This window comes from Diospyros lotus, chromosome 5, assembly GCF_014633365.1.
Source record: "Diospyros lotus cultivar Yz01 chromosome 5, ASM1463336v1, whole genome shotgun sequence".
Taxonomy (NCBI): domain Eukaryota; kingdom Viridiplantae; phylum Streptophyta; class Magnoliopsida; order Ericales; family Ebenaceae; genus Diospyros; species Diospyros lotus.
This window is the reverse complement of record NC_068342.1, coordinates 4172847-4193401: the sequence shown is the minus strand read 5'-3', so window position 1 is coordinate 4193401 and position 20555 is coordinate 4172847. Positions and strand designations below refer to the sequence as shown.

Here is a 20555-nt window from a genome sequence, read left to right as displayed (position 1 = left end):
ACCAACCCCAGCTTGCAAGTTACTCAAATTTAATTAAGGCTGTGGTGGTTAGATTTACTTTTTTTTTAAGTATAAAATTTAAAACTCATTCACGGTTGATTCAGCTTTGGAATTGTAACAAAAGGAGTTGGATAGCCAGAGTCTTCCAAGTTTCTAGTTACTAACTAAATAGTAGATACACGGCTAAAAACCAAACCAATCCAAATCAAAGGCCACGAACAAAGTCATTAACACCAGAAAATTTAACAAAAGGGCTGTTAGATATAACATATAAGTTGACAAAGAGAGAGGCTAAGCACCAAAAGTTCCATAGCGGATTTCCCATCTGACTGATCCTTGCAAAAGGTAAGATCTTCAGATCTCCAAGTTTCAGTAATTTGGTTTCAGTGTGGGGCGTACTTCTCCATCAGCTGGTTTAGTTCGGCGTCAAATTTCTTCTCCAGCTCGACTTCTTCCTCCCAATGTCTCTTCTTCATGGCGATCATCTCTTCTTTATGGGCCGCGAACAGCCTATCCCTCTCGGCCACAAATTCCTCCATCTCCTTGTCCTGAGACTTGACGAATTTGGTAATTTCGTCCGCCCTATACATGGAAATGTCAAGAATAGAAGTGAGGAAACGGATAGAATAAGGGCAGTTCTACTTCACACAGCCCCAAGCCTCGCATAACTGACAGCTTGGCTAAGATTTCCTATCCTTGATTGGAAGCCATACAGTTGACTTGTCAATATCAAAGAGCCCTATTTGATTAGCAGTAAACTATAAAAAAGGTGACTATTCAGGATTAAATGTGTGCTCCACAGAAAACATAATAACTAAGTAACACGAGGCAAATTACCTTCGCCTACGATCCTCTGTGCTGGAAAGATTTGCATTTGATTGTTTAACCTTCTCTCGCTCCTCCTGCTGAATCTTTTCAAAGTCATCTTCCTTTGCATCCCTGGCTTCGTGAATAATTTTTAGCTGATCCTTGAAGAATTGCTCTTGAAAGTCCATCTAATAAAAATACAAATTGTATCAACTGAAAGCAAGTGCAAAACAATGTAACAGCTGCTATTTTTAAATCATCAAGGCAAGAAATCCTGAAACCTTCCCTCCCTCTCTAGGGTGGGGGAATGAACTTCTATGAGCTGATAACAAATTGACGAATATGTAGATTCATTTACATAAAACTAAAGTTCAAGAAAAATATTATGATTTATAAAGTCCATAAATTTCTTTTCCATACTTCCACTGTATCCAGCAACTTCATAAATAACAGCTATTACATTACAAGAATGTTGCAAGATTATTGAATCACTAAATCAAGTTCAGAACGCATTAGGTTATAAAAGCAGATGCAGGCAGCATATCAGATAAAAAACTTCATTTTAAGTACAGAAGAATACAAAACAGAACGATGACACTTTTATCTGTATTCTGCCAAAATATATTTGCTACAGCTAAAATAGCTCCCTTAATTAATGCAAAGCTCAAACATAGGATATAACATAAAAAAGAACTTCAATTGTTTAACTATGGCTCTATCAACACAAAAAGAATCCAATGATTATAACAATGGTTCAATCAACACATAAGTATATCATGCTAACTGCTCTAATTTTTCTAGGAATACTACACAGCAGACTTGCATGGTACATGCACAACCACAAGTAATTCAGGAGACCTTTCCTAAAAGTGTTTACTGAAGCTGATTGTTAGTTTCATGACTCCACAAGTAATATACCCACAACCTCTCCAAAATTACTGAAGCTGATATGAGATTAGGTTATGGCAAACTCCTGTCTTTTAATACCTATCATCTTTGAAACACCAAAAACTCTTATATTTGAATCTGACCCAAGCTTGTTTCCAAAATTGTCCTCGCTTGCACCCGCTCAATAGCAGTCCTAAATAGACTCTATTACCACTAATAGCACCATGGATCCTCACACCCAAAAATGCCACGTGAAGGTGACTATTAGGTTCATAAAACCAAGTGATATACTCATGACTCCTAGTAAACTACCAATGTAGGACTAGGCCATGACAACATCATCAAATTGTAAATGACAATGTAATAAATATATTAGACATGATCCATAAATGGCAGGTGAGCTGCGAAAAGATTTCATAGTAAGTTAATAGAGAAATAAAAATTGTAAATGTCATAGGCATATGCATGAAATATCCAGACATGGTGCTTCCTCAGGTACAATAAAACAAACCAGTCAGCTTAAAATAGAGTCCCAAAGAGAAATTCAAAAATAGAATTGATGCCTGTGCAAAATGGTTCAAGAAAACCAAGTAGCTAATTTGGCAACTAAAAAAAATGCACAAAACAGGCCATAGTAGAGCTCTAGAAAGCAAGTTCCATCTTGTCCAAAACTAAGTCATCATACATAGAACATTCAATTATTATTACCTCTTCCTTATTCTGTTCATGATGCATTTTGCTTCTCTCCTTAACAATGCGGTTTTCCTCCAATGTCCTCCGCAGTTTTTCAGAAACTGAGCCAAAGGATTCCTGAAGGGCTTTTGAACGCATTTGTTCCTTTGCCACTTTATTCTTGAACCAGATAAGTTGCTGATTATCTTCACTCATTCGTTTCATCTGGTTCACAACCATTTCCTGGTATGATTTTATCTCGAACTTTAGCTTGGACTTCCCTACAGAGTTATAAAGTATGTCAAACAAATGGGATATAAATCGTTTTGCATGTCTTCCCCTACCATTGCCAACATATACAAGTATGCACAAAGAGATTGAAGGGGCATGTCCCCCCCCCCCCCCCCCCCCCAGCTTCCCTTTTCTCACATGCATACCTTGTGAATGCAGGTTGAAATTATCTAAGTCTCGTTTCTCAGCCATGTACCCAAAAAGTTGCCGCTGTCCACCAGGACGGAACAGGACTCTATTACGCTCCCAAGCCTCCCTGTCCGTTCCTTCTTCTTTGAAATGGCTATGAAGACGTTCCGCCTCCAGATAACCTATTGCTGAGTTCTCAAAAATCAAAACACTCATGCCCCGATGGCCCTGTGGACCATAGGAGTGTCGAGCCTTCACTGCAGCATACGAACTAAAGTAGTTGAGCAGTTCTTGATTTCCCATGCCAGTCCACTGCAAAAAAAAAAAATTCAAACGAGATACTCAACTGCATCATCAAGAAAACCAATTTCTCTAGAAAAAGATGCAATGTGGATTAATTTTTCACATATTGACATAAAGAAACTCTATAAAAAAGTTCGGTCAATAAAAACTTTTTCTTTTTTTTTTTTCTTGCTAGTTAATAAAACCTCTACTAATTGTACCTTCTCATTGTCATCTAGGTTAAGTCTTGTATTCATTATCACAACCATAGGAGGCCAGATGATGTCATGGTCACTCACAGTCCCACTCAGACCTTTCCATTTCCCAAATTCTTCCCCAGCTGGAATGACAGAAGTACCCCGCCTGCTCAGCTCTTCATCCAAAAGTTCAGCAAATTCTCGATGGACCTTCATCCTTGCAGATCCTTTAGTCTTCGCATGTGTCATAAGAGGCTGCAAACCTCTGTACCAGTCAATGGCACCAGGACCACGTTGGCATGCAGGACAATGCCACTGTCGAGCTGGTTCATTGATCTCATCAACAGACAATTTATCCAACATTTGGAAAAAAGACTTGAACCAATTGCTTTTCTTGAGAGTTTCATGACTCTTTTGGCTAGCATCTGAGTCAAACTCATCACTGAGGAGTTCATCATCAGTATCATCAATAGCATCGGAGTCACCTTCGTTATTTTCAGTCCTATCGTCATCAGAATCACCACCATGGTGATCCAAGTCGCTCTCTCTTTTGTTTGCCCCCTCTTCTGCTGGCTGAGAGGCAGCAGCTCTTGCTCGCCAATTCCATCCTTGCTGCAAAGGAGGAGGAATCACTGGTTGTCCAGCTGTAAGGTTGCCACTAGATGATTGGGGCCTGAAATTTACTCTGGTTGAGGACCTTCTAGAATCAGTATTAGGCATCGGTCGACTATTGCCAGGACCTTTCTCCCAGCCACTGTTCCACATCCCTGACTTTTGCACATCAGGATGTCCCCATGGTTTAGGATTGTGACCATGAGAAGATGATGATCTTGAAGCATTACTTCCGGATCTATGTTTAGCCTTCTTCTCATAGACCTCCCATTCACCATCTTGTGCAGAATCTAAGCTGATGTCCTCTACCCCATGACTCAACTGATCCACCTTTTGGCTAGAATCCCCAGATATGCCTTTCCCCATTGATGATGAGTTAGCAGTACCAGCAATGAATGACTTTCCACTCCCTTTGTTACTCATTTTAGCTTGCACCTACTTGCTGACCTGTTTTAATGGAGAAAATGAAAAAAAAAAAACATACTTTAGTAAATAACACATAAGGGAATAATGACAAAAAGCAATCACCAACTCTGGAACTAAATAAGGCAAAATAACAATGGCTATCCAAGTTCAGCAACACGGTCATGATAAAAATTACATATATGCAAAAGGCAACATATTGATATAACATGATAGAAAGAGCTCATTTGGACCAGTGCAGCCGATGGACTAGTCACAAAAATAAACAGGCAAAAGAGCAGAGTTCAGCCACCTGCTATAACTCAAGAGCCTTTGCATATTTTACAGCCACACATCATGAATAAAATCAAGATTGTACAGATGACATTAAAGGAAAAATGAAAATGAGAAAAACAAATAAAATGACCATGAACGGTACCTTTCACCCACAAAAATTAGTGATTTGTCATTGCAAGCGTCCCATGGTTGACACCTCAATTGATCAAATCACATTAAAAATTAACCAGCTTGATCAAATGATTATTACTTCACTAAATGGTACAGGTCATGTGTAAACATTGACAATTGAGAAATGGTTCTTATTTCTGCCACTATTTCAAAATATTTTTTTTATCCGATATATTTATTTCCTTCACAACATGCAGATGTAAGATGCAAAATGTATCAGCTGTTTAACAGTTGTAAATAAAAATTAATGGTAAGGGAAGTTAGTCGCTATTTTCTAAACCTTTGGAACTGAGATGTGAATGCAAGATACTACAAGAGATCTCGGTGAAATTAACTGGATTAAATTTGTATACATAAAGACCTACTGATGTTCAAATTTCATGATTCTTACTATAGATGCAACATATAAGTATGTACAACTATATATGTATAATTTGCTTTCTTTGAATTTAGCTCTTTATTCACTATTTGTCTCTTTATAAGCTACTCAAGGTGCTCTATTGCAGAAACTACATTTGAAACATATTCTCGTATAAAGGAGATTCATTAGTGAAAATGCACTGATAACAGAGGATAAAAATTCAGCATCAGATTCAAAAACCAAGAATTGACCTTACAAACACACAATGGAAAGGAGAATTGTATTATATAATACAATGCATATTGTGCAAGTATGATAGCTTGAAAATATACAAGTTCCAACTAAGTTTCTATCCTCCTCCATATATTTTGATTCCATGTTCACTGCATATACATTCATAGTGCACGAGGCAATAAAGTAGAAGTAAGTAAAGCTCCTCAAAAATTTGCATATAAAACAACAAGACAACATAATGTCCATATTCGATAACAACATAGATGGACTCTGTAAGTAATCAAGGATCAGTTTTAACATATTCATGTCAAATAGGCAGAACAGACTAGCTATTTCACACTATAAAGAAACCTTAACTGCACAAATGATGTCTATGGGGGGGGGGGGGGGGAAGGCAAGAATGGAAGGTGGTTTGCCCACACCACAACATGAAAATCTGATAATTTATTTTCTCAGAATACAAACGAAAACGAAAAATATTTACAACATTTGGGCCAGCATAAAATATCTACAACATGAATATCTGATCATTTATTTTAGCGAAATACTATCCAACACGAAAAATAAAAATAAAAAACAGATGCATGTTTTGACAAACAAATGATGATTTCACGTAATTTATTCAATCCTCTGCATACACATAGGCCTGGTTACCAGCAACAGTGCAAAGAACAACTCCACATAAGACAGAAGATAAATAAATAACAAGAACATCTTGACGATCTTGGCTAGAAAACAGAATCTTCAAGGAAAACTAGCCGACAATATCTAAGAGGCCTTTTAGCACACATACATGCACAATGCCAGGAGAAATAGATATAGGAAGGCGAAATAGAGAGAGTCACTGCAAGTTATTGACGATAAATCAACAACACCCGTTCCGTCGAGCATAAATTGCCAAAAACAGTAAAAAGGAAGCGTTCGTAGGGCAGAAAAGCACAAGATGTAACTACGAACACGGAAACATGAGTATATACACAAAATGGAGACTAAGAGTGAGAGGGACAGAAGAGAAGACAATATTGAAGATCATTCTTGGGGAAAGGGCGAAAGAGTAGAGATCAAAGAATCCAAACAAGTCTCCGGCGAAGAAGGTTTCACACGAACCCTAGCCGATTCGCTTCCAGAAATCGCAGCGAGCGAGCGAGCGAGCGAGCGAGCGAGAGAGAGAGAGAGAGAGGGGGGCGAGGGGCGTGACCAGTGACCAGTGACCAGTGACCAGTGACAGTGAGAAGAACATTCGCGCATCACGCTCTCTATAGAAGACAAAAGACCGGAAATGGCGATGGATCCGATATTTTGTTATTCTTTAATCTTTATTCAATTTTTCAATTAAGCATCCATTTTCATATAAACAAAAACAAAAAAATACCCTTGAGACATTGCGCAGCGAGTGCGATTTTGTTCGCCCTTTAACGGTAGTGAACGTAATTCTCGTCAAGGTTAAAAAAATAATTTTTTGACTGAAAAAATTTATAAAATTATTTTAAAAAAAAATAATTATGTTTCAAAAAAAAATATTTTTAAAACTTAACTAAAAATACGACAAGATCAAAACTAGATGAATTAAAACTTATAAAAAAATGACAGACTTACAAAAATAATTAATAAGGTTAAAACTGAGTCAAAACTAGAAAGTGACTGTTTTCAACAATTAATTTATTTGAGTGACTAAAAATAATTCTTTTCAAAAAAAAATGACTACAAATAATTTTTTTTTAAAACATAATTATTTTTTTAACCCCCACTAACAGGGTTACGTTCACCCCGTTAAAGGGGGTGAACAAAATCGCACTCTTGCATAGCAGTTAAGACCGGCTCATTAGTTTTTTGATTATCTTAGTGTACGTGAGTTCGAATCTTAATCGCGTGAGACATATCTTGCGATTAACTTCCCTTCCTAGAATTGAGGGGCTGAGCGTCATTCAAAATATATATATATATATATATATAACCAATTCATGAATTATGATTTAAAGTTTTTATTCAATTTTTATTGGGAAGATCTATTTTTATCTTATTTTTAAATTTTTATATAATTTTTAAATGTAATTTTTTAAATTAATTAATAATTTTATTAAAAAATACTACTTTATTAATAAAGCTTGCACTCATTTTATTTATATACAAAATTATTTGTAATATTTGTTATGATTGTGAAATTAAAAATAATCATAAAAAATATAAAAAAACAACAAGTTAAAATAGGGATATATTTTCTCGTGTGACCCAACCCTAACTCTACATGTTTTTCTTAAGTTTTGAATAAATTTATGTCTTCGCGTCTATTCCTATCTCAATAAAAAATGAGAATTTAAAATTTTAAATAATTTATAATAAATAAAAAATATTTTTATTTCAAATGTGAATAAAAAAATCCAATTCTTACTTGCAAAAGGAAAATAACAAATATACAAAATTTTAAAAATATGATAATATAGTTTTACAAAAGATGGTGATGGTAGTAGGAATGCAATTAGCAAAATTAGGTGATTTTTTTGTGGTGCCTTCTTTGTGCTTATTTTCGTAGAATAACTAAAATTGAGTTCTTTTATTTGTTGTTTGCTTGACTTTTAATGTCGCATCTATTTTTAATATATATTTTTTTATAAGGATTTACCATTATATATCATGCAAAATATTTTTCAACAGTATCTTGTGAAATGTTTTAATTTGAATAATATTTACATAAAATTATCGATTGTAGAGATATTTACAAGTAATAAATTTATCCTTTTGAATGGATAGCATTTTTTATTGAGATTTTGTACTTAATTTTTCATATAAAATTGTTGACAAAAATGTATTTAGTGCGAATATTATGTAATGAATTCATAAAAAAATATAAGTTAATTAGAATAAAGGAGACAAATAAAAACATATAAGCATCAATTTTGAACTTAAAGGAAACTTTAGAATACTCACAAATAGCAATAAGGAAACAAAAAAAGATTATGAAGATTCAACAAATAAAATCATCCAAACCCAAAACCAAAAGATTTTTTTTAAATAAAAAAAATACTTATTGAATACTAAAATTTGATACTTAAATGCTATTAAGAAGTTCAATACCATATTTCCAATGATTCTCTAATTGGATAATTGTTAAAAGTGAAATTTTGTAATATATTAGAACATTTTATTAATAAGTTTATATGGTTCGATTTATCAAATTCGAATATTATTGACCAATTCGGGCATATGTATAAAAAAATTTCTTATTATCATAACGGATTATAAAAAAAATAAATTTGTATCAAATAAAGCATATAGTTCAACTTTCTTGTGCTGAAACATTGACTCGTAGACACAAAAGTATAGTATATGATTTTTTTAAAAATGTCAGATTTGATATTATTGAAATAATTATTTATAGAGGAATAACAAATTTTCTCTTTGACCTTCCTAGAAGTTTATTTTACATTGTTGGGATTACATAGAAGGGGTATTTGATATTTTGATATTATTTGTATCAATTATATAGCAAATTATTTATGACACTTTGTATTAATGTATTATATATTTATATTAATAATACACGTAATATAATATATTAATACAGAAATGTTAGCTCAAATATCTAAATTAAGTGTGTAAATAATATTTTTTTAAAAAATAAAATAATCAATTGTGAAGTGCAAATAACACAAAATTGGGAATTTAATATAAAATTAAATTAAAATAGAGGAATCCGAACAAAATTTCCTAAAGGGAAAAGTCTTGATCTCTTTTGCTTGACCAATCAATGTGAGAGATGTCAACAATTTAATTATGATCCCACGTTATTTGAATTTAAGTGGTCAATCAAACGCTTAGCATTGAAGGAACCTAAGAAAGAATAATCAATCAGTCTTCGCGAGGAGGAAACATATCCGCAAAAATTAATTAAAAAAAAAACTGGACATCTATATTATATAAGTACCCTATTACATTTTGGTATTGCAAAATTTTGTTAATAATTTCTTAAATTTTGTTGAAAAAATAGAAATTAACTATATTACCAAGTAAGTTGTAAAAATTACTGTTAAAGTTTGATGTAATTGTAAAAACACTTTTTAAGTTTTAAAAGTAACAATAGCTCCCCTTATTGTTAAACAAAGTGACAAAAATACATTTTGCCCTTCATTCTTTTTCTTCTATTCCTTAGTTTTAGAAAACAAAATAGTATGCGTTGGTAATCACACTTAAGTTAAGAGAGGAAAACTTGAGTTTGTCACAGATAAATAATAATAAATAATGAAAAATGTCTCCGCTATAATCAGTGTTATTATGAATAATCTTTATCGTTGCATAAAAATATAATAGTTAAATCTACTAGATTCACCCAATTATAAAAATAGATTTATATACGTGGGATGAATTTATTATAAATATATAATAAATTGAGCAAATGCCCTACCATTGTTGTTGTCATTAATAGCCTCAACTACTACTAAGATAAAAGAGGATAAACTTAGGGCGTTCGCCAAACTATGAACATAGATATGCAATTGCCATGGGTGCAAATAAGTCAAGCCAACTCGAGTTTCACTTAGCTTGGCTCAACTCAACAAATTTTATCATAGACTCAAGCTCGAGTTTGAGTCGAGCTTGAAAGTTTGGCTCGAGCTCAATTTAATTGACGAGCCAAGCTCAAGCTCAAGCTTGAGGTGGAATTTATTAAAATTTTATTTAAAAAAATATAATAAATTGATGTACAGTAAAAATAAATATCAATAATGATAATTAACAAATATACTTAAATTAACCTAACTTGATAATCAACAAATATAACATCAAAATGATAATTAAGTAATAATAATTTCACAAATTACAATAAGCATAACATCATTTACCATGCAAAAAGATAATCAAATTACTTGTTTAATTATTTTTAAAATACAAATATAATCAAAATTATAGCACAACAAAGTTATTTAACTAATGTACCACTTAGTCAATTAACTATTTGGTTATTCAATTAATGTTATTCCATCATATATTCGAATAAGACAAGTATATAAGCGATTAATCACTTAAATGTTTGAATTTTACTTGATTAAAAAAAATAGTAGAATACAATATTTATTAATTGTTACTCAAATAAGTATTTTCTTACTCGATTCAAATGATAATTATTGTATTAAACTCATACATTAGTTGATTAATTTTTAAGTCATATAAATTTTTTTATTAACACATTCTTATTATGATATTATTATAATAAAGTAAAGTTTGATAATTTTATGTTAAATATATTTTTATAAAATTATAAATGATTTTATTAATATATTTGTAAATAAGCCTATTTACGAGTCAACTCGCGAGCCTCTACTCGAGCTAGCTCACAAGTCTATGAGTGAGTTAGCTCACGAGTCTCTATTTGAGATAGTTCACAAACCTATAATCGAGTTAGTTTATAAGTTTCTATTCGAACTAACAAGTCGAAATTTATTGAGTTCAAGTTCAGTTTATTTACGATTTGAATTTCAAAATTAGGTCAAAGTTCGTATTGTTTATCTTAATAAACAAATTTGAACAAATTTTTATCAAGTCGAATACCAAACTACACTAGAACGATTCGGTTCATTTGCCCCCGTAATTGCCATATGAATTCATCGCAAATTAATGAAAAAAACAAATTCAGTCTTATCATATGTTTGCAATAAAGAAAGATAACAAATGGTCTTAGCATCAGGCACTGAAGTCGTGACCAGGCTATATCACTGCAAATTGAGAGCAAATGAAATAAACAAATGAAACAGAATATGAACCCTAAGGGTTCATCACCAGCATTTGTGAATATCGATTTTAATTATTCATAACATATCTGCAATATATGCAATTCCCATTATCTGCTAAAGTAGTCTCATTCCCCACCACTACGAACTGCCCTGCCATTGCAAACAAATAAATAAAGAAATTGAGGAAATAGAAAAAAAAAAAAAGGAATGAAAGATAAAATGTTTAAAATATAATGATACTTCAATTATTTTTTAAACTTTAACAGGGTTAACGAATGACAAAAGAAATTTTCAACGGTCATTAAACTTTGTTGTGGAATAACTTTCGAGAGAGTATATAGTTATCTTGAAAAAAACATGTTGTCTCGTATTGAGTTGGTATATAACGTCAAGATGATGTCTCTTGAGATTTTAAATTGACAAATAATATGATTAATATTCTCATACTCATAAAAGTATTTGGACTCCACATTTGTAGATAACGTGGGCATCATTTTCAGGCTAAGGAATCCATATATGCATGAGATGAATGCTAGTTTGGGGATGATCGAGACTTTGCAAAATCTGAATATTATTTTTTTCATAAACCTATCGAAGAAGATTTTATGGGAGGTCAACTCAAAACTCCCACATAGTTCTGAGTAAGCTGATCTCTCTTCTACTTTGTCAATAAAGTATTGTCCTAGATTTTGTTACATGCGTAGCCTAACGATGAAAAAATACTTGTCGATCAATGGATGAGTTGTTGATTAAGTGGATAGGTTTATTTTTTCGCTTTTCACTATTTAAGTCTTTTGTGAAAATATTTTTCTATAGATACATATATGTTAAAATAATTTGGGAGGTACAAGTACTTATATGAAACTCTCTACTTTGTTATAAGAATATTATTTTTAGGTAAAGTTTATGTAATGTTAAGTATATTGCTTGCAATCCAACTAGCTAACATTTTTCAGATAAAAACTTATGATGTTACAAGTAATATACAAATTGATCAAAATCCCTGTGTGTACGATTTAATTAGTATTTGTTAAGCTAATTGTTTCATCAATATTTATTCTGATATATAGTTTCAAACATTTCATTTTAAAAGGTTTAGGTAGGAAAAATTTCACTGTAATTCATCTAGTACATAGTTTCAAACCTTTAATTTTAAAATATTTATGTAGCAAAAAATTCAGTTATACAAATAAATATAATTAATAAAAAATTAAAAAGAACTAAAAACAAATTAAAGTTTTCAAATTTATATAATTAATGAATTTGATGGAAATTGAGACAAATAAGAAATGTCTTTTGACATTTCTAGAAAGGAGTATATTATTAGTGCTTATTGAACTATATAATATATGTAAAATGATAAAAATATTTATCATATAAAATAATAAGATGAATGACTAAATTATCCTCACTTAAAACTTTATGACACAAAGTGATAGGGGCGAGAAATTCTAGTGGCCGAACATCATTGAAATTAGTTATATGTGTTTTCTCATACGAGTTATGTTATTTGTATAGAAACACTCTTACAGAATGCTTTATGGAGATGAAATATCGCAAGAAATTAGCGATAATTTGAGAATTTATCGTGATAAATTCACGACATTATCTTCTCTCTATCCACCAATCGCACTTCTCTCTCCCATTTCCCCTTTAGCATCAGGGGTGTTCAAAAAAATCGGTGTACAACGAAAATCGGCTAGAAAAAACAGAACCAAACTTAACTAGTTGATTTTTTATTTTTGCAGTTGAAAATGGTTTGAACGTTATATAAACCGCGCGGTTCGCAATTTGTATAATTGGCGGTTTGGTCCCCAAGAAAATATAAAAAAATTATTATTATAAAAACCATCCCCAAGAGGTTATTTTCATAATTCATTGCTAAATATGTTAATTTAATAATTTATTTATTTTCTAAATATGTTAATTGCATAATTCATTATTAACACAGGTTATTTTTTGTTTTCAATGTTGAAATGTTATATGTTGAATTACATTGTTTTGTCTTTATTTTTTGCTCATATTTATTTACATTTGATCGTCTTTATTTATCAATATTTGTGTCTTTATTTACCATTTTTAAGTATTATTTTTAGTGATTTTAAAACTAACTTGTACTAAATTTTGAAACCATGGTAAATCATACCAAATAAAATCGCAAAAAATTGTACTAACGATTTGGTGTGCTAAAAATGATTCAGACCGGCCAAATTGCACCATGCACACCACTATTCAGTATTGCCTCTCACAACCTCCATCTCGCCACTCCTGGCCGCCTCGCCTTTGTTGTTGTCGTTGCCTTGCACTCATTGCTTGACGCCCTCCATAATGAAGGGCGATGAGTCGCGAAGGCAAGGCAGACGGTGAGTGAGCGAGGAGTAGGCAAGGATGTAGTGCTGGTGATGAATGTGAGGTGGCGATTGGCAATGGTGAGGTAACGAGAGAGAGAGAGAGAGTGTGTTGAAAGGGAAGGAGAGGAGAGAAAGACGGGGAGGGAGAGAGAAGAAAAAGGGGCCAAATAATCTTTTAATGTCACCTATAAATTCATATGTAAAAATACAAATTGCGTTATCCTTTCTCATATTTTCGGGCTACGGAGCCGCTGCAAGGGCATTTTCGACTGTCTTTGGCGATCAAGATTCAGGAAAGGAAAATGGTAGCTCGGAAATTCCTGGTTCGCCACAACGGCTCCGATTTCGACGTAGACTACGATACAGACAACGGCTTCGAAGTCTCTCTCTCTTTCTCTCTCTCTGAGACCTTTATCTCTCCGAGGAGCTGTTTTTCTCTCTAGAACCTTGTAAGCTTCTGTATTGATTGCTCTCCGCTTGCAGGTTTTCAAATTACAGCTCTTCTCTCTCACTTCGATTCTTCCCGATCAGCAACAGGTGCGTCTGACTCTCGTAAATACTCCCTTTTCCGTATGTGTTTACGCGTGTGTATAAGTTGTGACTGTTTTGATCGATTTCCTAATAAGATATTCGGACACGATGACGACCGGCTCGTATCGGACGACTCTGATCTCATCGCGATTTCTGATAAACTTCGTTTGGTGTCGATCACGGACGAAGAAAAGGAAGAAGGAAAATTGGTGGATCAGAATGCGGAATTGGCGAAATCCGACGAGGACCTGGCTCGTAAGCTGCAGGTTTCTTCACTTGTGATTTGAGTTTTGGAATGCTTTTTCTTGATGAGCAGTTTGATTTTTTTGTTGATACTTGAAAGAAGTTTTATTTTTATCTTTCAGGCAGAGGAAGAAGCTCTTATGTTTCAGCAGTTTGTTTCTAAGGGTGATTTCTCTCAAATTGAGGAAAGGATACGGCCTTACATCGATCAGGTTTTAATGGTAATTGGTGCAGTTCCTTATTATTCTGCAGTTAATTCTGTTCGTTCCTAATCCTTTTTCCATAACCTTTTTTGGCTAGTGAAATTGGCATATTGCAGATGCAAGAAATGAATAATGTCGAACTTATTTTTCTGATTTACCAGTAAGAACATGTATTATCTGTTTTACAACCTGGAAGGATGCTTATTTTCAATAAAAGGCTTGAAATGTTGTTGTTGTCGCTTATTTTCAATAAAAGAAAATAAAAAAGAGAGAGAAATGTTCCACCTAACATTTTTTCTGGTTCGTGCTCCTTTTAAACTTCATAAGAAGCAATTTTTGAAAAGAATAACTGGCATCTGAAAATATTGTACCCTTTCTTTAAAAAAAAAATGGTTTGGAGTAAGTTGACTACTAAATCTGTTCAGCCGAGTAGTTGAATGAGATGCCTGAGTGTTTATTTATTTCTTTTGGTGTTGCTTACTGGAAATATGACGTCAACAAATTAATCTATTTCAGGTACTTCATTTGTTAGGCTGAGCAGTTAAATAAGATAATTCAGTGTTAGCTTATTTCTTTTGGTGTTTCTTAGTAAAAGTTGATGTGAAGAAATTAATTTGCCTCTTTGAGCAATTTATTACAACCAAATGGAGCTTGATCAAGAAAAATGGAGCGCAATTCATATGTTTCCTTTTTCCCTTTTTCTTCTTCTTCTTCTTTTTTTTGGCTATGTTGGAAATATCACAAAGATATTGTGGAAATAAAATAACAGTTTACTCGAAAGAGGACTCAAGCGACAGCTGGATTGTTCTCCCAATCTTATGGCTGAAAAATAGGAGATGAAAGGATAAAGTGATAAGCTGATTTAGAGATTAGAAAACTCCAAGAATAAAGGGATAAATGCAGCAGATAAAGTAGCAGAATAATCCAAGATATCTCAGCAGTTTTTAAAATTTTTGTTTTGAATTTTATCTTCAAAACATATTCAAATATGTTCCTAGAATGTAGGAGATAACCTAGTTGTTGTGTATAAATACTCTAATACTACTCGAGAATAGATCAAGTAAGTATCTATAGTTTTCTCAGCTTGTTTCATTTTTCTCTACAGGTTAAAACTAGTGGTTGCTTTAATTTTTTATATTTTTAATTTTTAATGTAGTATGAAGACCCAAATCGCCAAGAATCTGCTCGAAGGACAGTACCTGTGGAGAAGCTTGAGGAGAAAGCGCTGGTTGCATTGGCGAAGGTTGGAGCTTTGATTTGTTTTGCATGCACAAAATAAAAAATCTTATACTTGTTTATCTGTAACTAAATGATTGTGCTTTTCTCATAACACCAATTTGATTCCATGGTCTTAGAAGCTACAGAAAGCATTCGAATTGTCATTTTACATTTCCGAGCATAATTGTGAGTTGTTTGATAAAGAAAATCCTTTGTGTAAAAAAGTAGACTGAAACTAATTTGGAGGTGGTTTTTGTCAACGATTAAGGAGCTGATTGCAAGATTAGATTAGCAATCAGTCAGCATCTCGGGCAGGATTGGGATTAGCAATCAACGTGTGAATCATTGATATTTCATTCCTAGAATAAGAGTGTATCATTGTTGTATCTTTTTAAATATTTGTTGTATACTAAATTGTACAGTTTCCAAAATCGGTTTGGAACCTTCCCTATTGTGTTATGTAGAAACTTCCCAACGTAGCAGGAAGTTATGTATATATCATGATGTATTCTTTCATTGAGAATAAGATTGATAGCTTTATTCACATATTTCTTGACATGGTTTCAGAGCCATAGATGATAGTTACTACTTCTTTGGGACTATTGTGGCCGTCATCAATCTTCCTCATAGGACATCATGTCCAACACTCAAAACCCTCAACCCGATATGGTCGATTCTAGCAGTACAACGAAAATTCCGTTTGCTAGAATCAATAGTGGAGGCTTAGGAGGAGAATTACAAAATCTTCAAGCCGCTTACCGGTTGAATGGTAAGAACTACTTGAAGTGGTCTAACTAATCCACACGTTCCTAAAAGGGAAAAGGAAACTAAGCCACTTGTTGGGAACCGGTCCTAAGGAGGGAGATTCCGCATTTGCAGCATGGGATGAAGAGGATTCTCTTGTGATGTTTTGGCTATGGAACTCCATGATCCCCGAGATTAGTGACATGATAATGTTTCTAACAACAACCAAAGATATTTGGGAGGCAATCAAGCTCACCTACTCCAAAGTTCGTGATGCAACCCAAATCTATGAGATAAGGACGAAGGTGGCAGCCACAAAGCAAGGCGCCAAATCTGTTACAGAGTATGCGAACTTGTTGCAAACTTTGTGGCAAGAACTGGACCATTACTAGTGCTTGAAGATGAAGTGCAATGAGGATTCTGCATTACACAAAAAGTTTGTTGAGAAAGAAGAGACATATGACCTCCTAGCTGGTCTCAACATGGAGTTTGATGCGGTAAGAGTACAAATCCTCGGTAAGGAGGATTTGCCTTCTTTAAATGAAGTTATCTCCTTAGTTCGTGCAAAAGAAGGAAGAAGGGGAGTCAAGTTGGAAATTCCCTGGTGGAACATCAACCCTGGTATCTCTGAAAAGTTATAATTAGAGTAAGGAAAGAGAGGAAAAGAAGGTAGTAAGCAGAGATTCTCTGTGGTGCACCTATTGCAAGAAGCCTAGGCACACCATAGACAAGTGTTGGAAGCTCCATGGAAAGCCTTCCAAAGGAGGACAATCAATGAGCCAAGGACAAGTGTACATGGCCAGCAGGCATCAACAACCAGAACAAAAGGATCTTGAACAAGGAGTAGTCCTGGAGGTTAACAGGGCAAAGATTGAAAGATTGAGGAGCTTCTTGGGATCTCTTGAAAAAGGGACTAAAAAAGGTGCCTGCTCTCTTGCTCTCACAGGTATTTTTTCCTCTTCTTTTGCTCTACATGCTTCAGAAAAAATCCATCCTAATTTTTGGATCCTAAACTCTGAAGCTATGGATCACGTGACCCCTTTCTCTCATCACTTTATCACCTATAGCCCTTCTTCTAGCTCAAGAAAAATTATATTAGCAGATGGTTCTTTAACCACTGTTGCTGGCCAATGAGATGTTCTTCTTAATAAACATCTCACTCTTAAAAAATGTGCTTCATGTTCTTAAATTGTTCACTAACCTAATCTCCATTCAAAAGCTTATCTTGAACACTAATTGTAGCGTTGTCTTTCATTCAACTTACTGTGAGATACTGGAACAGGGCACGAAGAGGATGATTGGGCTTACTAGAGCTAGGGCTGGGCTGTTTTACCTTGAGGGACCGGGTGAACAAGACGAAAAAGGAAAGACTCCTCTTGTGTCATGCTTGGCTCAGTCCAACAAAGATCAAATGCGATTGCACCATTACCGATTTGGTCACTCTTCTTTTCTTACTCTTAGGATAATGTTTCCACAATTATCTAAGCGTCTAGATGTTAGGAATTTTCATTGTGCTGTGTGTGAGTTTGCAAAGCACAAGAGAGTGTCTTTTTCTCTATCTAATAAAAGAACTAATTCTCCTTTCACCCTAATCACAGTGATGTTTGGAGCCCTTCAACAGTCCCTAATATTTATGGGGCACGATGGTTTGTCATTTTTGTTGATGATTGCACAAGAGTGGTATGGCTATATCTTTTGTAAACTAATACTGAGGTGAGCAGTGTTTTTCCTACATTCTATAATATGATTAGTAATCAGTTTGGGGTGGACTTAAAAAGATTTATGTTAGATAATGCCAAGGACTTCTTTAACCAATCCTTATCTGTTTTCTTCCACCAGAAGGGCATTATCCATGAATCTTCATGCCTTTACACTCCTCAACAAAATGGAGTGGTCAAGAGGAAAAATGGACACCTCCTTGCTGTTATCAGAGCGCTTCTATTCCACCATAATGTTCCCAAACATTATTGGGGAGTGCTCCTTTCTTATCAATAGGTTGCCCTTACAAACCCTTGGATCCCACAGTCTAATTCAATTGTTAACTTAACACTTTCCTAATTTTCATGTGTCTAGTGGTTTGAAACCCTAGGTGTTTGTGTGTGTGTCATTTGCCCATATTCCCATTGTTAGTAGAAGTAAATTGGACCCTTAGGCTTTAAGGTGCATATTTCTTGGATACTCATCCACTCAAAAAGGCTACCAGTGCTATCATCCTCCTACCAAAAGGTATTTTGTGTTAGCCGATGTCACCTTTGTAGAGAATGATCCTTATTTTGGTAAACCTCATTCTCCGGGACAATGTTCATCCTCAATTGAAAAAAATCAACCTCCTATTCTACCTAATCATGATCTATCATCTTTTCTTGTTCCATCCACCATTCCAAAGGATTCACTAGGCATGACATCAGAGGAGCCTATACCAAATACTCCTTGGCCACTACAGGTGTACTCAAGGAAAAAGAGGCTGGTCTCTTATGCAAGTCACAACACTCGAATCAAACCCTAATCCTGCAACTGACAACACTGATAGTTCAGTCAACCTTCCTCACACATCACCAGGTAATCCAATTGTTGAATCTTTTATATCTAACGATAACCCTGTTGAAACTATTAAACCTATACCCGAAATAGAATCCTCCAAATGTGACCTTGATTAGCCTATTGCAATTAGAAAGGGTACGAGAGCCTACGCTAAACATCCCTTACACTTGTTTCTATCCTATTCTAAATTTTCATCCCCACATAAAGCCTTCCTCACTAATCTTCAAAATATCCCTATTCCCAACACTTTTTCTAAAGCCATAGGGAATGATAATTGGAAGGATGTCACCGAGGTTGAGATGATAGCTCTAGAAAAGAACTAGACATGGAAAATTGTTCCATTGCCTAAAGGGAAACATCCAATGGGTTGCAGGTGGGTTTATACAGTGAAATATAAGTATGATAGATCATTAGATCGATATAAAGCAAGGCTGGTAGTTAAAGGGTATACACAAGTGTATGGGGTGGATTATTTAGATTCTTGTGCACCTATTGCTAAGTTGAATATAGTTAGGGTTTTACTATCTTTGGCTGCTAACCTAGTCTGACCGTTGTAACAATATGATGTAAAGAATGCATTCCTGCATGGGAATCTTGAAGAGGAGGTTTATATAGAATTACCACCAGGTTATGGCCCACTAACACAATAAAAGGTAGTGTGCAAACTGAATAAGGCCCTATATGGACTAAAATAGTCCCCAAGGGTCTGGTTTGGAAGGTTCACAAAGGTGATGCTTGGTATGGGATATAGGCAAAGCCAAGGGGACCATACCTTATTTATCCAACACTCGGCCATAGGGGGAGTGATAGTTCTTATAGTATATGTTGATGACATTGTGGTCACCAATAATGATGAGGAAGGCATGCATAAGCTAAGGGAGTGTTTAATCATTGACTTTGAAATTAAAGACTTGGGATGTTTGAAGTATTTTTTGGGCATAGAAGTGGCGCATTCAAAGGAGAGAATTTTTATTTCCTAGCAAACGTACATCATAGACCTCCTAATTGAGGCGAGAATGCTTGGGTGTAGGGTAATGGATACTCCCATTGAACCAAATCACAAGTTGGGGGAAGTTCCGAAGGATAGTATGGTTGACAAGGGATCCTATCAAAGGTTGGTTGGATAGTTGATTTACCTAGCCCACACTCAGCCAGACATTGCCTATGCAGTGGGAGTAGTCAGTCAATTCATGCATAATCCTAGAGAGGCTCACTTGAAGGCACTATATAGGATACTACACTACTTGAAGGGGACACCCGAGAAAGGTATTTTATTTAAGAAAAGGGAGACTATGACTCTTGAGGCTTACATGGATACTGATTATGCAGGATCTGTTGTGGATAGGAGGTCCACATCAGGCTATTGCACTTTTCTAGGAGGCAATCTTATAACATGGAGAAGCAAAAAACAAAGTGTAATGGCTCGGCCAAGTGCAGAAACTGAGTTAAGATCTATAGCCTTAGGGATGTGTGAGTTACTATGTTGAAAATATTGTTGGATGATCTGAAGGTCAAGTGGACAGTCCCTATGAGACTTTACTATGATAACAAGTCAGCAATAAGTATTGCTCACAATTCAGTTCAATATGACAGAACAAAGCATATTGAACTGGATAGACATTTTATTAAGGAGAAATTAGCTAGTGGCTTAATTTGTA

General features: G+C 34.4%; 2 protein-coding genes across 6 annotated transcripts in view; one reads left to right on the top strand and one right to left on the bottom strand.

Moving 5' to 3' along the window:
• Nucleotides 1–141: 141 nt before the first annotated feature.
• LOC127801666 (protein SUPPRESSOR OF GENE SILENCING 3) lies at nt 142–6618 on the bottom strand. Of its 4 annotated transcripts, none has more exons than XM_052336975.1 (6): nt 6451–6618; nt 3291–4325; nt 2805–3099; nt 2404–2648; nt 838–995; nt 142–582 (listed from the first exon to the last, which is right to left on the bottom strand). In XM_052336975.1, exons 2-6 carry the CDS (start codon nt 4299–4301, stop codon nt 384–386), a joined length of 1908 nt encoding a protein of 635 aa, XP_052192935.1. In that variant the 5' UTR covers nt 4302–4325; nt 6451–6618; the 3' UTR covers nt 142–383. The 4 variants fall into 4 exon arrangements, with proteins under 4 accessions (XP_052192935.1, XP_052192936.1, XP_052192938.1 ...); XM_052336976.1 differs by having other exon boundaries at nt 6362–6613; XM_052336978.1 differs by having other exon boundaries at nt 6420–6613.
• A 6944-nt stretch (nt 6619–13562) lies between these two features.
• Nucleotides 13563–20555, top strand: part of LOC127802636 (peptide-N(4)-(N-acetyl-beta-glucosaminyl)asparagine amidase) — a 36239-nt gene continuing 29246 nt past the window's right edge. Inside the window, exons 1-5 of one of the 2 annotated variants that reach the window (XM_052338560.1) lie at nt 13563–13797; nt 13901–13954; nt 14044–14214; nt 14314–14412; nt 15551–15637. In XM_052338560.1, the coding sequence (XP_052194520.1) occupies nt 13720–13797; nt 13901–13954; nt 14044–14214; nt 14314–14412; nt 15551–15637 (489 nt within the window). In that variant the 5' untranslated portion in view covers nt 13563–13719. The remainder of the gene's footprint in view (nt 13798–13900; nt 13955–14043; nt 14215–14313; nt 14413–15550; nt 15638–20555) is intronic. The other variant, XM_052338561.1, reaches the window with a different exon arrangement.